Source organism: Aedes aegypti, chromosome 3, assembly GCF_002204515.2.
Source record: "Aedes aegypti strain LVP_AGWG chromosome 3, AaegL5.0 Primary Assembly, whole genome shotgun sequence".
Lineage (NCBI taxonomy): Eukaryota > Metazoa > Arthropoda > Insecta > Diptera > Culicidae > Aedes > Aedes aegypti.
In genome coordinates this window covers 11,877,383-11,894,446 of record NC_035109.1, presented here as the reverse complement: position 1 = coordinate 11,894,446, position 17,064 = coordinate 11,877,383, and the positions used below count along the sequence as shown (strand labels likewise).

At 37.3% G+C, this 17,064-nt stretch overlaps 1 protein-coding gene across 1 annotated transcript; it reads left to right on the top strand.

Moving 5' to 3' along the window:
• Positions 1–1,620: 1,620 nt before the first annotated feature.
• LOC5564312 (mitochondrial fission process protein 1) lies at positions 1,621–4,014 on the top strand. Its single transcript, XM_001648627.2, has 3 exons — positions 1,621–1,844; positions 1,984–2,221; positions 3,449–4,014. Exons 1-3 carry the CDS (start codon positions 1,793–1,795, stop codon positions 3,615–3,617), a joined length of 459 nt encoding a protein of 152 aa, XP_001648677.1. The 5' UTR covers positions 1,621–1,792; the 3' UTR covers positions 3,618–4,014.
• The last annotated feature ends 13,050 nt before the right edge of the window (positions 4,015–17,064 follow it).

Below are 17,064 nucleotides of genomic sequence, written 5' to 3'. Positions count from 1 at the left end.
CGTTATGGATGGTTATAGTATTGAGCCGGTTTTGTCATCTGTACTAGCACCTACCTTCTTCCATGCGTTGTTTGTCATTGAGTCCTGCACCAAAATAACACAACCGCCATACGCCAACTACACTCACCAACCTTCCACTACCAATAACACCACATAAAAATTATCAAACTATACTAGAAGTTCACTATATCTTTCGTACTTAAAATACGCTAAACACATTTCCTTATTTGAACCTCGTCGCCAAAATGTAGTGTCGGATGCACATAAAGAAAAGACGTCTGTTCGTCAGAATCACGACCAAAACAAGAGACCATTTATTCCACGTCTACTACGATCTACAAATCTTTACTTATTCAAATTTATCTCAAACACACCAACTTTCAATATCGTACACTAACCAGAATGATACTCAACCTCGGAAGTGGTGCCTTTGATTCGAATTCTATTGGTTTTGGATAGAATAACGATCCGATTGGTTTGATCAATGCCTGATTCAAATCCGTCAGATCGGGGTTGGGTTTGAAAATTTGAATTTTTTCAGGTTGAAGTTCGGGTCGGGTTTGTAGGCTACAAGACTATCGGGTACGGGTCGGGTTTAGCCTTGAAAAAAGTCGGGTTGAGTCAAGTTGGATGAGAATTGCGAATACAATAACAACCTGAAGGGAAGCTTTAGATGCATTAGAATCGATGAACTTGCCATCTTTTCAAATTCGGGTTTTATTCGGGTTCCCTCGCATTTTTTTTGGGCTTCGGGTCGGGTTTGCTTTTCAATGTTTGTCAGGGTTAGAAGATATAAAATAAGTTAGGTACTGGTAGGTAACGGGGTTGAAAAATGTGAAACCCGACCATCTCTAGTATAGATATGTTTCGTCACACGAAACGTCCTCATAATAAAGTCATCAGGTTTGTTGTCTATGAAAGAGTGACAGTACGTGTATAAGGCATTGGAAAAAGCGTGAAAGAGAGGAGAAGGGAGGTATAAAAATCCCGAAAAACGATAGACGTCATATTTGAATCGTCCCTAATTGTTTTCACTGACTTTTCGTCCTTTTCGGTAATGTTGCAATATTAGAGACAAATCCGGTCTGACAGCTACCGAAGTTCTGTAAAAAGTAAAAAACGTTACTGAACCTCAGAAGTTTTAAATCAAAAAGCTAAATGTTCAGTATTTTTCATGGTTTACAATTTTTACCCAATATAAAAAAGTACCGAACAAGCAAATTGTGATTGAATGTGTAGGCTTGGATTTTTTCGTTCTTCAAGGACGCGAATGTTCCAAATTTGCTAAACATTTGGTGATTTTTAATATCACAGATAATCGCATTCCGTGGACTTTTCTTGCAGAGCACAATGCGCGACTACGAGGCAAAAAGAGATTCTACAAAGCACTCATACCAACGGAAAACCTCGTAAGGAACTGTCATCGTGTGTGAGAAAAAAGAGCAAAAAATATCTCTCTCCTTGTTAAATATTTTACAGAAAACCGAAGTAAACATCGGCAGCTTAGTAGTCGCGAATAATTTCGCCCTAATTCTAGCTCTGTATTGATGAATAACCACACATTTTTTCCGTGTAATTGAATTTCCCTTTTTCACTGAGGCTGTCACTTCGCGGATTCTCGGCCGCTGTGTAAACATCAACAATCTATCGGTCAGTCTGTTCGTCGCGCGGTGTTCAGTCCACAATCAGTGTTCTTTAGGATTCGCGGATTTCGTTCACTATAGGTCGGCACTGAGTGGTAGAACCCCGAAATCTACTAGCAGTTCCATAACTACTCACCTCGCAACAGACCATGTCAATTACGGAGAAAGATCTGTATCGGGAAACACCCGTGCGATATCTCGGTAAGTTTAGAGATCGAATGGCGCCAAAAATCCCCCTCCCAATTGCCATGCGTTACATCACCCTGAGTGAATGCAATAATTGCGAGGATAATTACTATTGATTGGGTAAATAGAATAATACATGATTCGATCGCGACAGGTTACGCAAACGAAATCGGAGAAGCATTCCGGCCGGTGATCCGGAAGGTATTTGTCCATGCCAGTTACGTCGTTGCCGTTGGGTATGTTCTGGCCGATACGGCGGACAAGTCCCGCAAACAGTATGCGAAACCGGAAATTCTAGGAGGGGGCGCCCGTGGAGCAGCGATAGCCTCTGGGGACACTCTGCTGTGGCAGATGTTTGCCTCGGTCATCATTCCGGGCTTCACGATTAACAGGTATAGAGGGAATCTCTTGAGCAGAGCTGGTAGCAGGTTTCTATTTTAGTGCAAATCTCTAAAAAGTATCTAATTTGAATGGTATATTGAATTTGGTTGCGTTCGGACATTTAGTTACAGAGATATTCAAACAGTATCGTGAAGTACCGTTTCTAAACAGTGGCTGTTTGAAGAAAATAATGCAAGTAAATCATTTATTCCTTCTTTGATCTCTTCGGGTGGCTTATAGTCATTTGAGCGACCTCTCAAGACGACCTTGAATAAACGTTCAGTTTTGTCCTCATAAGAAAAAAAATGTGCTACTTCTCTTCAAGATGTTTGAGAAGAAGTCCGCGATCTTTAAGAGTTTCCGGCAATACGCGACAGTCTCCTTTCTTTTCTCCTAATGGAGTTCAAGATCTCCTGCCTAAATCCCGCAAATTCGCTTCCTCACTTGAACCAAAGAGCCTGGACTAGAGGCTGCTTCAATTTGGTGTTCGGAAAATTTGTGTAAAGCATCAGCTCATTTCGATGCATTCATCAACATTAACTATTTCACTCTTGAAAGAAATTGCGCATTTCGGAGAAACGTCCTTTCTTCCATTCTTGCCACGTTTAGTGACAGTTTTAAATCCCACTTCATTTTTGAAGAAAGTTGTGAATTCAGAAAATTCATCCTTCCTTTTGTTCGTGATTGCAACCATGTTCAGTGAATATGCGAAAGAAGAAGTGACCTTCGAAGAGTTTTTTTTCCAAGACGATGTCCAAGCTTTCGGTAACGGGTCCAACAAAAACGGATCCAAACAAACGAAAAGGGATCAATAGGTCGAAAAAAGTAGCACTGAAAAGTACTGCTTTTGTAGCGCTGAGAAGTATTGTTTTACTGCTTTATGTAGTTTTAAAAACTTCCGAGAGCAGAAATAATTTGTGTACGTACAGCATGGGGGTACGATGCGTACTGATTTCAAATAATAATTATTAATCCATTCGAAGTGGACATCAATACTATTGGCGACGATCAGTCTGCATTTTGCTAACCAGAACGATCCGTAGCCAGTCTTACTATTAGCTAGCTAGAAACAACGTTATCATATATGACATACGTTGCATTTTTGATTTCACGATTCCCATTTGGCCTCATTTTTTTTCAAGGAAGAGCTCAGAGACCTATTTCCAAGACACTTAGTCGCTGCCAGTCCTGGTTAAAACCGATGTCAATCTCTTATTAAACTGCTAATTTTTTTTCAGAATTTGCTGGCTCTCGAAGAAGGTCCTCGCGATGAACAAAGTAAAAGGACCGCTGGGAAAATGGGCTCCGACGGCGCTGGGCCTGCTGGCGATTCCATTCATCATCCATCCCATCGATCACGGAGTGGATCTGGTGATGGATCAAACCTACCGGAAGTATGTTAAATAACCGGAACCATGTCCCAGCAAGTATGCTAACAGAAACTATCGACCGTTGATTGTGTTATAGCTTAATTGTTGAATGGGAGCTATTGCTGAAACGTTTCAGCATTTTTAACCTTGGTCTCGAACAAAATGACACTCGTTAGTCATGTATTTGCGTTGACTTTAAACAGTATGAATAGTTGTTGAATGTCGGTTAGATATCGCCAAAAAAGACACAAAGCGTCGCAACAAACAATAGCTGTTAGGACATTTTTATTCGTCGCAAACTGCTTGTAACAACATTTAGAAACATAAAAAAGCCGTTTGCGGAAGACAGTTTTTCGAGGAAGCGGGTTGAACTTGGTGCTCAAAATACTCCTAACAATGGAACAATAAAATCTGTTAAGGTACTTTTACGGTAATACCTGTACTCGGATTTCTTCGAAAGCCATTACATTGGTAAAATGTCCTTCGGTTTCAATCGATACAACGTCGGTTGAACCATGTATAACCTCGAGTTATATTCGATACTGCAATGTCAGTTGTAATATCTTCATCATAAAAGGTTGGATTGTATTCCAGTAGCTTCGTTCTGTTCAACATAGTGAGTTTTTTTTTATCGATTGGGTTCATAATTTGAACAACTATTCTCGCGTAACTTTTCAAAACTACCTTTGTAACAATGAAAGATTCACTCCTCTCTCGCTCTTTTTCGATTAGGTATAACAGTGCAATACTGAAACTTTTGGAAGAATTTTCACTATAGATCGAAAGGCAGTGCCCTTAGCTAGGATGTCATTCAAAAAACGCAACAGAGGCTTAGTTATTGATTAAGGCGAAATTAAACAAAGAAACGTATCTTTCTACCGAATATTAAACGTTTTGCCAGACCGAACCCTTCTTATAAAGAAGTTAGCAAAACTGCCGAACATACAATCTAGGTAGGAATCCTTGGAGAAATTATTGCAGGGCTCACAGGAGGAGTACCTGAACGAATCCTAGCAGGAATGTTTGAATGAATAAATTCTCGTCGGAACCCCTGATTAAATTGGAGAAACTTGAAAAATCTAAGAATGAGGAAACCATCCTGAAGACTGCCAGGAAAAAAAACTTTGGAAAAAGAAAATTCCAGAAAGACATCTCCCGAAAAATAGCTCTGAGATGAATCCTAAAAACATTAAAGTAGAACCAGCAATAACTTATCAAACATGTCCAGAAAAATCCAAGAACTTCCTTACAGGAATTTCTGAAGAAATTTTTGGAGGAATCCCTTGAGAAATTGAAACAGAAAATTCTGCAGTCATTGGAGGGATCCATAGATTGCATGGGCTGTAGCAGATCTCTTTTGAAAGGTTTGGTCTCTAATTAGATGCAAGTCTCTAAAAAGTCTCTTCTTTAAGCAAAATGGTTTCTAAAGTCGCTATTTGACTACGCGCAATAAATTCTGATTCGAAATACCTAACCAAGAATTTGCCCAGGAATCACACTGGAAATTTGTTAAAACTAATGCTTCGATAAAGAAAAAAATCCTAGTCTACCTCCCAATGGTGATTGTTTTTATCGCGGTTCAGTCATTTGCTACAAAACAACGGGCTACACATAGTTACCAATGGTTTTTAGGGCGAGATCACAAGTTATGCGTGGAATGCTATTCCAGGATTTTCTCCAAAGATTTTTCACCAATACTAGTTTTTCACTGGTTTTCCAGTAGTGATTCTGGCAGATCTCTCAAAAATTCCTACAGGAGCTATTCTGCCCATAAATGCATGTCAGTCCCATGCTTACTGGATTTCCTATTCACATGCGTTGGTGGGCAGTATTCCTGTTAATCCTGAAAATGATTATTGAAGAGGTTCAATAAAACCGTCAAACTCGGTTGAAAGTCACGATACGTTGGGTTTATTTATGCTCGATATCTTACAGATATAAATGTGTATTAACTGGCGTGAATATTTTAAACGTTTTTTGATAAAATTTGAGATAATAAATCTACTACCGGGACTCATCAAGCTTACGCACAAAATTTGCAAGGCGATCATTAGCAAGGCTCGTTTGAAAGAGGCAAACCCCATTCTTCCACGAATCAAAGGACTTTAGAAAATTCACAAACCAGGAAAAGAAATGCGAGAAATCATTTCAGCAGACGGATCTCCCACTCATAAACTAGCGAAATGGTTAGTTAAGGAATTCCAGAGTATGTCGAATTCCTTCTCAGACAACCAAAATGTACGTATAACGAAATCATCTGGAGGCTTTGTATATGCAAAATTTCACATATAAGATGTTGTGAATAGGCATTCTACGTACAAAAGTGGAGGCGATATAGTGCTTATATTAAGTGATAAACAATAGCATACAATGCGAGTGTGAAAAATTTTCTATCGAACTAACCTGTGATTTTATGCGACTTAACGTATGATAACAAATGTTGATTTAACAGCTGGTACGGATTGATTCGACTTACTTTGTACGAGTGTACGGGACGAAACAAAATGTACAAATGAACTCAGAAAAAAGCCGTTTTATGCGAGGAAACTCATGAATTTTACGATTTTATCCACCGTGTGTTGTGGGTTTGATGTAATTTGTATGAATTAACGAGTTATTACGTGAGCTTTCATGCGACTTCTGGTTGTCTGGGTTCCTCACTAGGTCAGTTGAAAATACCCAGGAGCTGTCCCAGAAAATATTAGTCAGAAAACATCGGGGATGACGATATGATGGTTTCTTTCAACGTAGCGGCTCTTTTTCCCAGCTTTCCAGTAAAGGATTCCCTAAATCTTCTCGAGGACTGGTTATTACCCCAAAGGACGGATGCAGCATGAAAAGGGAAGGTCTGGACTAGCGGGTGTCCAGCCATTTGGCCGAATGCCGTTTGGCCGAACGCCATTTGGCCGAATGCCATTTGGCCGAAAGGGTCATTTGGCCGAATACCTACTCAAATACTTCCTTTATTGATCATATGTTTTAAGCAAACGATCAAGGTAAATATACCGATATAAATCAAAATAAAATGATGACACATTCCACGCACATCTACGCCAGGATATCAAAAATTGAAACTCTGAAATATTTCCAAAGCTATGCAGAACATGAAAGACAATATGTTGAATTGTATAAAAAACATAAATTTGATTGAAAATACAGTGAAAAACATACCTGAAAAGTTATATAAAGTTTATATAATTTATTGGTGAGAAATTGAGACATTAAACAAATTTTCCATAATAGCCCTGTATCATAGTTTATCAAGTGTAATATGATTGTCTTATCCGTTATCTAGAAGGGTATTAGATGATATTGTTATGTGCAGGTTTAATTTTTTCAAACAAATTATTGGTTCTTTGAAAACGTATTTTTTCAAATAGTCACATTATTATGGTGTCGCGTTACGAAAATAGCCTTATTTTTGACATTGTAAAATAAATACTTCTTATAGAACTCTTATATTTTGGATTCTCTTCCTACTCGTCAAGATACGTGTTTCAATAAAAAAAGATTTAAAATCGGACCATTCGAAAAGTTACACTAGGTGCAAAGTTTTGGTGTCGCGTTACGTTAATTTTCACCGTAAATTTTCAGGATGAAACTACAAATTTCAAAATGCTCGTTCTCAGCAATTCTACAACCGATTTTCGAAATTTTTGATTTTCAGTAGATGGAAATAGTTATACTAGATTTCAGCGTTAGTGCCACCCCACTAAAACCCTCCCCGTTTTTGTAAAATGTGAGTATGTCTGTTTTCTCTTGTTTTTCACTCAAATCTGATCAAGTAGCTCTGGTTTTTACTGGCTAGTGACCCAAATCTTATCAGACAGGTCTTACATGTTGTGGAATACTTGGCTTCGATGGTAAACAACGTGGTTCTCCAGCGGATAATCCGGAATATCCGTAGAAATGGTCAATTCATGAAAATAATCCAAGAACTCCTTATTATAAAACGCAATAGATTATTTGAATTGTTCATGGACCTAGGTGGTCACAATAATGACCTCCGGAAGATCCGGAACATCCGTAAACATGGTCATTTCGTGAAAATCATCCTGGATCACTGCGCTTTTTTTTCAAAACATATCAGAAATCAATTACTAAACATAACAGATGATTGAGATTGCTCTTGGATCTTCTTCTTTCTGGCGTTACGTCCCAACTGGGACAAAGCCTGCTTCTCAGATTAGTGTTCTTATGAGCACTTCCACAGTTATTAACTGAGAGCTCTCTTTGCCGATTGACCATTTTTGCATATGTATATCGTATAGCAGGTACGAAGATGCTCTATGCCCTGGGAATCGAGAAAATTTCCATTACGAAAAGATCCTCGACCAGCGGGATTCGAACCCACGATGGTCATACTGAATAGCTGCGCGTTTACCGCTACGGCTATCTGGGCCCCACATTGCTCTTGGATATAGGTGGCCATTATAAAGCTCTTGAGAGGATCTGCAGCAACCGTAAAAAATGGTCATCTCGTAAAAATCAACTTAGATACGTAGTTTTTTTTTTTAAATCTTCTGGATGTCTTGTCATGACATTTATCTATGTTGACATTCATCCTTTACGTTGTATAATAATTAATTTGATAAATTTTGCAATAAACTTCGGTGATCCACCTTGTTTAATTTCAATACAAATTATACTTCTTCTTCTTCCTGGCGTTACGTCCTCACTGGGACAGAGCCTGCTTCTCAGTTTAGTGTTCTTATAATACTTCCACAGTTGTTAACTGAGAGCTTCCTTTGCCAAAGTTGTAATTTTCACATTCGTATATCGTGTGGCAGGTACGATTATACTCTATGCACAGGGAAGTCAAGTAAATTTGCTTTACGACAAGATCCTGGACCGACCGGGAATCGAACCCAGACATGACTTTGCTTTGTAGCCGCGGACTCTAATCACTCGGCTAAGAAATGCCCTCAATTATACGTGTATTACAAATTTTATATGTTCTATAATTATGATTTTTTACGTGTCAAAAAAACGCGCAGTGGTCTAGGATGATTTTTACGACCAATTTTATGGATTTTACAAAGGGAGTTGTAGTGGCCCATGGCAGCCCTGATTGGATGATTTTATAAATTGATAATTTTTATGAATATTAACCAACCATTCTTAAAACCAGAGCTTTGTGCAAAAGAGAAAAAAGGAAACATAGGGAAAGTGCACCAGTTATGGCCATAGTAGTTCCCTATTTGTCCATATGTAAAATTTTAATAACTATCACATTTTAAATCTTTTTGAATGTTTTTACATCAAGATATATGTTAAATCTAACTACTACAACACACAAACATTTTTTAAAATTTGAAGACATTAAAGTAATCACGTATGGCGAAAGTTTTAGAAGAATTGCGCCAACGCTTTAATCTGGTACAACTATTTCCTTTCAATGAAAGCTCAAACAATCGGTTGAATAATTGAGGAACTGAATTTTATGAGTTGAAATGTATTCACAGTTTCGCCTAATAATCTGATTTAATAACTCTTCTGTGCGGTAGAATTCCATGATATTCAGATCACTATTTTGAGACCATAAACGTCCTTAAAAATTTTGCTAAAACATGATCCTCAAAATACTACATGGCTACGTTGAAATTTTATTGGCCCAATATCTGGTTCAATTACACCCCTGTGCCACAAAATTCTGTATCCTTCATACCACCATTAATAAATCATAAACACTTGCACACGGTATGTCTGAACCAGCAGATTATAAAAATCGAATGTACATCGGATATTCTCATCATCTTCAAAAGAGATCAAAGGAACGATTAAAAAATTTAACCCAAAAAAAGTGCAATTACCCCACTGTACAGCAGCTCTACATATTTTTCGTCCCATCATTGGGAAGATTTTATAGTCGTCTACAAATTTCTGAAACAATATTCTCAAAATAATTTATTGAATCTTTTTACCCATTTTACCCATTTATCAGATCCATTAACTCCACTGTGTTAATGAATTTCGGATAGTTCCGACAATCATAAATGTCTGCTTGTCGACTTTGCCGAAAGCATACTTTTAAAAGTACATTGTTTAAAGGTTTAAATAATTTTATTTTACAATCAAATTCAATCATTCTAACATGTATCAAAGCTCAAGATTATTCGCGCCGCCATCCGAAAGCACTGTACCGGAAACATTCTTAAAAAATCACAGAAATATCTTAACATTATTAAGATATTTCTGTGATTTTTTAAGAATGTTTCCGGTACAGTGCTTTCGGATGGCGGCGCGAATAATCTTGAGCTTTGATACATGTTAGAATGATTGAATTTGATTGTAAAATAAAATTATTTAAACCTTTAAACAATGTACTTTTAAAAGTATTATTAGTATTATTATTAGGGGCCCAGATAGCCGTAGCGGTAAACGCGCAGCTATTCAGCAAGACCAAGCTGAGGGTCGTGGGTTCGAATCCCACCGGTCGAGGAACTTTTCGGGTTGGAAATTTTCTCGACTCCCCAGGGCATAGAGTATCTTCGTACCTGCCACACGATATACACATGCAAAAATGGTCAATTGGCATAGAAAGCTCTTAGTTAATAACTGTGGAAGTGCTTATAAGAACACTAAGCTGAGAAGCAGGCTTTGTCCCAGTTGGGACGTAACGCCAGAAAGAAGAAGAAGAAGAAGATCTTAACATTATTGCAAAGAATTTAGTCAAATTTATATGGTGACCACAATTGCCATCTACGCTTTTACAAAGCACGACATTCTCAAAAGGTTTCACAGAAACATTAAATTAATTTTATCCAGTGTCGGATCAAATTACCCCACTGTGAGGCAGAATGCCGAATGTATTAAACAAATAACAATACTAGATATACATTTTTTCTGAAACCCGAAAGCAACATTACCGATTTTATCAATAAAAATAAAAAATGCTTTTTGCGTAACGCGACACCATTTGCAGAACCCTGTTGGAAGATAAACGTAACGCGACGCTCATAAAATGAAATCAATGATTTCTGCAATTATTCAATATTTCCATCCAGTTTGAAGTCACACTCTGATTCTTATCAATACATAGAAGGATTGCCTAGAACGAACCCGGATTGTAAAAATTATAGCAGAGCAGATATAGGCGATTATAGAGTGACGTTTAAAAAAGTGCATTTCAGCGATGGTGTCGCGTTACGAAATGCAACTGGTTTTAATTACCATATATGCAGTGTTATGTTTCAAAATGAATGTCACAACATCAAGTACATTTAATATGCATGATATAAAACCTGTTTTATCACATGGTCACTGTAGGAGTTTTCTCAAAATAGGCCGAATCCAATACAACACCTTTTGCAACACATATTCTTTCTTTATTTTATTTTATTCATCACTTATTTTTTTACTTTTCGTCACTTTTTTGTTCACTTCACCACACAACTGCGACTGCTTTCCACTACAATAATCTCCAAACTAAAGTCGTTCGAGAGTCAGTTCCTTTGATCGTACATGTTCGTTTTCTCGTCGTCCGTGCGAACGAACGTCGTCATCGTCATCATCAGCTTCGGTGTCGTTTCGAGACGATCGGATGAATCGTCATCATATCGCGCGCACGACTTCGAATTCGTCTTGGCTTAATGATCCTAAATAATGCATAAACCATTATTTTATTTCTACTTCATATCATTACTACAGTCACAAGGCATATTTCCGAGAACATGCCTAATTTGATAATGAAAGTCGGTTCCTCGTGGTGTCGCGTTACGCTGGAATGTGTCTGATGATTGTGTGCCACGAGTTGGCTTGAAAACGGGTGAACAATTTTCATGATTCTTTTACAATTGAACTAGTGAAGAGCTTTGTTATCCATAATTTAAGATGATTTTACAGTGAAACCTCCATGAGTCGATATTGAAGGGACCATCGACTCATGGAAATATCGAGTCATGGAACAGCGATCCTTTGGAAAGCTACTTCTAGGGACCATCATAGTAACCATGAAATTTTGTTTTTAGTATGGTTCCATGAGTCGATATCGAGTCATGGAACATCGACTCATGGAGGTATCACTGTAATAAGATTTTTGTTCGTTTTTTTTATTCAAGTTAAAATTGGCTTCAAATAGTTTGAATCATTTCATTCCAAGATATTTATAGAGGACAAAAGCTGTTACTTATAATGGACACTTTTCATCTAAAAAAAAAGTTAATCGTAGAAGATTCGATCGCAGTACGCATATGAGTAGAAATGTCATTTTCCGCGCTTATTTTGAAATGTCATTTTTATTTAAATTGTTTACTAAGAGTACTTATTGTTTCAGGTGCCTATTCACGATCAAGTTTATCATTCCAAGCAGGCGATATTTTTATGACTCGATTAAATTTACACTTGTCATTTCATTCTGCGTTTCTATGGTCAATAACAATCGCAAGAGCAGAATTAGATCATTCTTCGCTTAGTTCTCATTGGCTACAGTCGCAAATTTGAAAATGAGCGCCGACATAATTGAAGTTTTGAAAAGTTCCCGTGGAGGGGACATGTTGTACCTTGATGGATACTTATTTTATCGAAATAAGAAGGTAATGAAAAAAAAATGAAGCTCAAAAACTATTCCCGAAATATTTCTGAATTTTGTTTTATGTAGGTCGAGGATTTGCATTACTGGGAGTGTCGTAACCGTAGCCATACTACGGAGCAAAGGCGTAACTGTTCGTCTAGGGTGGTTACGAGATTCGTAAGCGGTGCACATATTCTTGCATCCAATAAACCCCATCACGATCATGAGCCGGCCCCAAGAAGTGCTGAATCTGCTCAAGTTCCGCGATGACCTCAAACGTTCAGCAGCTGCTGATGACGGGACTCCGGCGAAATTAGTTCGCAAGATAGCAGTGGAGTACAGCGCTTCAGTTCAACACCAGCTATCGGTGAATGCCCAAATCAAAATTGTGAAGCGAACCCGGCCAACAGTGCATGGAAGTGAGCCGACATCGTTGGAGAATTTTTGTGTTCCAGAAAATCTACAGAAAGCCATCGGAGGAGCTCAATTTTTTCAAGGTGAGGTGGAGGCGAATGGTGAAAAGGCGATAATTTTTATTATCCACGGTAGCGTTGGTCCTGATCACACAAATACCGCACCGATGGTGTATGTACTTATGCAAGCAAAAACGGAAGTGCTGTATCAACAAGTGCTGGAGCAAGTGTCAGAGCTTGCTTCACGATTCGATATCGAGCTGAACCCTTCCGTAATTCTGACGGATTTTGAACGGGGAATGATAAACGCGTTCCAACTAGAATTCCCTGAGTCCCGTCATTCCGGCGGTTTTTTTCATTTGTCGCAGAACATTTGGAAAAGAGTCCAAACAAATGGCCTTGTTCCGGAATTCAGCTCTTCTGGCGGAACGTTGTATGAACATTACAAAAAAATACAAGCGTTAGGGTTCCTTCCTCCAAAAGAGATTCCAAAAGGATTTCATCTTTTGCAAGCCAAATTTCCAGAAAACTTTTCGCCCATTTCATTGTATTTGGAAGAAAATTATGTGCTGGGACGCAAAAAAACCCGGAAGAAAGTCAGTTCGAACGCAACCATTGTTTCCTCCTTCTTTGTGGTCCGTGTATGGAAACGTCAAAGAAGGATTTCCTAGAACGACAAACTTAGTCGAAGCATGGCACAGTCGTTGGGCAAAAATTGTGGGAGCTCACCATGTCGGAACTATTCGGATGATAGAAGAGCTTCGATTGGAACAAAAAGCCGCTGCTGATCGAGCTGAAGTAATTTTGGCAGGTGGTGGACCGTCGAAAAAGGCGGAATATCAGCAGAAAGACTCCAAACTAATTAAAATAGTTAATAATTATGATAATTATAATATGTTTGATTATATACAAGCCATAGCAGTGAATCTGTAGTTCATAATGTTACATAATTGTTAAATACATTGTGTATTTAAACAAAATTTATGTTTAATTGAACCAAAAAGAAACTTGCAAATTATCTTCAGATTGAACTGAAATTGACTTTTTTCATCACTAATTTACAAATCTTTTGAATATAAACTATTTTTCAAAGCTATTATGATAAATGTCAATGTTCATGCCTATATCATCATTAGAATTTTTTCCTTCTTTCGAACATCGGCCATTCTTTAGCTTTGTATTGTTCTGAAAATTTTGGCGGTAAAAACGCTACGAACGTACAATTTTTTTCTTGGCGATTCTCCTACACCATCTGTACTGTTATAGTAGTTATTAGCGATATCAATGCTTTATTCCCATAAGAGATTTTTCCTTCTTTAAACATCGGCTGTTCTTTCTATTTATGTTGTTTACACTACCAAGTTGTCGGAAGTGACCGGAAGTAATAAAGGAATGTCATTCTCTTTGAGGACTCACAGTCACACTCTGCGCGGTTTTTTTTATTCATAACGTATGGTTCATATCATTCTAGACTAGATATAAGCTTCATCAGCTGTCATTTTTCGGCCAAACGGCATTCGGCCAAATGACCCTTTTTTTCCAAACGGCATTCGGCCAAATGACCCGGAACCGGACTAGCGTTGGGAGAATTTTATCAGAACATCGATGTTACTGAATCGATTTACCGATTTAATCGAATCATTCGAATCGATGTTTTTGAATCGATTCGATTTTCAAGCTTATATGAAAATTTACAAAAACGTGCTCTTAAAATAAGATCAAATGCAATTATTAAATTCATTCAGTAGAATAACGTTTGAATTTGAACATTATACATTAAACGTTTCAAGTCTGGTTAAAAACTACATTCATGGTTCATCACCTCATTAAAAAATTCTAATCAATTTCATTCTTTTGAATTGAAAAAAAAAAATCGAATGAAGAAAATCGATTCACTCTATTTTGAGTGATCTTAACATCGATTCAAAAAATCGATTAATCGGAATGAAAAAATCGATGTTCGGAATATCGATTCAAAATCGCCCATCGCTAGTCTGGACCTACATGAGGTTGGCAAGATTGTGCATGGACGAGAACTACTTTCAATTTTAAGGAAACTTCTGCAAGCAGACGAAAGGAGCCCCCATGGAAACCGTCTCCCCGTTTTTGTGTGAGGTGTTCATTGTCAATCTTGAGGAAAATTTAAGGTAACAAAGAGTATTACTGGATAAATGGAGATACGTCGACGACATTTTCAGCGTTATCCAGTGGAAGGATCCTAAAATTGTGGATACAGCGTTCATAAGGATATCAAGTTAACCCAAGAAAGGGAGAATGAGGGTAAACTACCGTTCTTGGATCAACTTCAGGGAAGAAAGTTCATCGTTCAACTAATAAATCTAAAGGAAGCCCCTAAAGACGAACCAGCCAAGGGCTGAAAGTCTCTCTAATAAAGAAAATTCATTCATTCATTAAAGGAAGCCTACACACACCTAGCGAAAACATCGAATCACTCGTTCCAGCATAAGATGGCAGTGTTTCACCATATAGTCCACAGGATGTAGACTCTACCCCTCAGCGAAGACGGAAATACTAAGGAACTGGAATATTCGGAGTGCTTTGACGACACTCGCCATTTTCACCGAACCCATGAAGCGAGTCTCCATCCCATACGCTCAAAGTTAAGAAATTTCGGAATCGATTTGGTGTTTTCTATAAGAGATAATTAACTTAAGACTTCGTTGAGCTCTACCAAGGATCCGGTTGACACACTGAACAAGGCTGACGTTTACAAAATCAGTTGTCCTCACTCCAGCAAGGTCTACGTTGGTCGAACAGAGCGGTCACTCGACGTTAGTTTCAAGGAACACTAAACGGAGATAGGTAAGGCTCAGAAGACGATAGACAAAGGGATGAATCACGATTTTAAATCTGAGGTAGTAGAACATATCTTTACAGAGGGTCCTACAATAACGACGGCGGATATCGAAATTTTACGAAAGGTTTCTTTACTTTGGAAATTAGATGTGTTCGAAAATCATAGTTTACGAATTAATTATTGTACAAAATGTTCGTGCAAAACATACATTTAAATGATTTTGCCAAGATAACTTAAATCCCAATAAATAGGCAAAAAAAAAAACCTTTTTTTTTTTTCAAAAATTTGCTAAAATAGAAAAAATTGTTTGATATTATTCACCAAAATCGTCCTTATTTTGAATCTTGACGGGATGACCTCTAAACGTAATTTCTCAGAGTTCTCCCCATACAAAAGTTTGATTGTAATATTCTTTGCTCCCATTTGGAGGTTGAGGCCACAGTTTCCTAAAAAAGTGAAATTTTGGAACACCTTACTCCTCAATGTATTCTATCAAAGGAATTGCTTTTAAGGCACAATGAATGAGTTCATGTGTTTTATACTAAAATTTGTTGCAGAATTCCTCCGTAAGCTATTCAAGATTTTTTCTTGCATTCCACCAAGATTTGTTTAGTGTTCAACTTGATACATCACATTCTTCAAAAGGTTCCTTCAAATATTTTCTCTTGAATTCCTTCAGGCATTTGACTACGAATTCTTCTGAGGATTGATTTAGCGATACTGTCAATTTATCTTAGAAATCAATCAAGGTTTTTCAAGGACTAAATCTAATTTTATTCTTCAGATTCTGTTTTTTAGATATTTTTTAGACATTACCCCTGTTTATTACGATAATTATGTTGTTTCTTAGGAATCCTTGGAGGTCTGTGAGAATTCAAAGTTCTCAGATTTCCTTCGGAATCCCAAAATTTCTGAAAAAAATTCTGGGATTCCGAAAGACATTTTAGATTTTTTTTAATAGTTCTGGGATTCTTGTGGAGATATTCAAAATTCGGTATTTGATTCGTTTATTTATCCTTTTTCAATTATTTTGGTGTCTAAAAGAAAGTATTTCTGTAATAATTTATGAGATTTTCGGATTTCACATCAGAATCATAGTATTGGAATCTATAAAATTCTAGCAATTTTATAATTTTATTGTTGCTGTAATCTCAAGATCTATTTATAGGATACAGATTTCTAGCTAAAATTCCAAAGTTATCAGAAAAATCTTTGATGTCAAATCATCATAAAATTCACCTGCACATAAAGAAAATGGCCAGATTTATCGCAAATTTATACTACGAATCATGTAAGATTACATAACCTACATGAATTTGGAACCATGCTCGATTACGCGATTACATTCCCGCTATAATGTAGTGATGTTCATATATTCACATGATTTGTCGTGTAAATAAGTGACAAATTTGGCATTCCCTTTATAAAGGTTTTTTATTCATACCAAAAGTGTAGTAAACTTCGTAGATTTTGTTTTTGACCAGATGCTACATGTAGTTAAGTTAAACGCTTTTTATTCATACTACCCATTGACTTGTTCTTCCGCAAAGAACTTATTCTTTGTTTTTCTGCTAGAAATATAGCAAACCTTTCTACAACTTTTGACTTTGACAGATTTCCGATGGGTTTTATTATTGACTCATTTTTGATGTCATGAGCGTGAGTAAGTGATTTTGCATCAAAATCTAAAATGAGTTTGCTCTCACAGGAAAACACAATGATTGAGATTTGAGTGTGAGTC

Coding starts and splice junctions, on each gene's coding strand:
- LOC5564312 (XM_001648627.2), top strand. CDS start 1,793: ATGTCAATTACGGAGAAAGATCTGTATCGGGAAACACCCGTGCGATAT. Junction 1,845..1,983: donor AACACCCGTGCGATATCTCG/GTAAGTTTAGAG, acceptor CGATCGCGACAG/GTTACGCAAACGAAATCGGA. Junction 2,222..3,448: donor CCGGGCTTCACGATTAACAG/GTATAGAGGGAA, acceptor ATTTTTTTTCAG/AATTTGCTGGCTCTCGAAGA.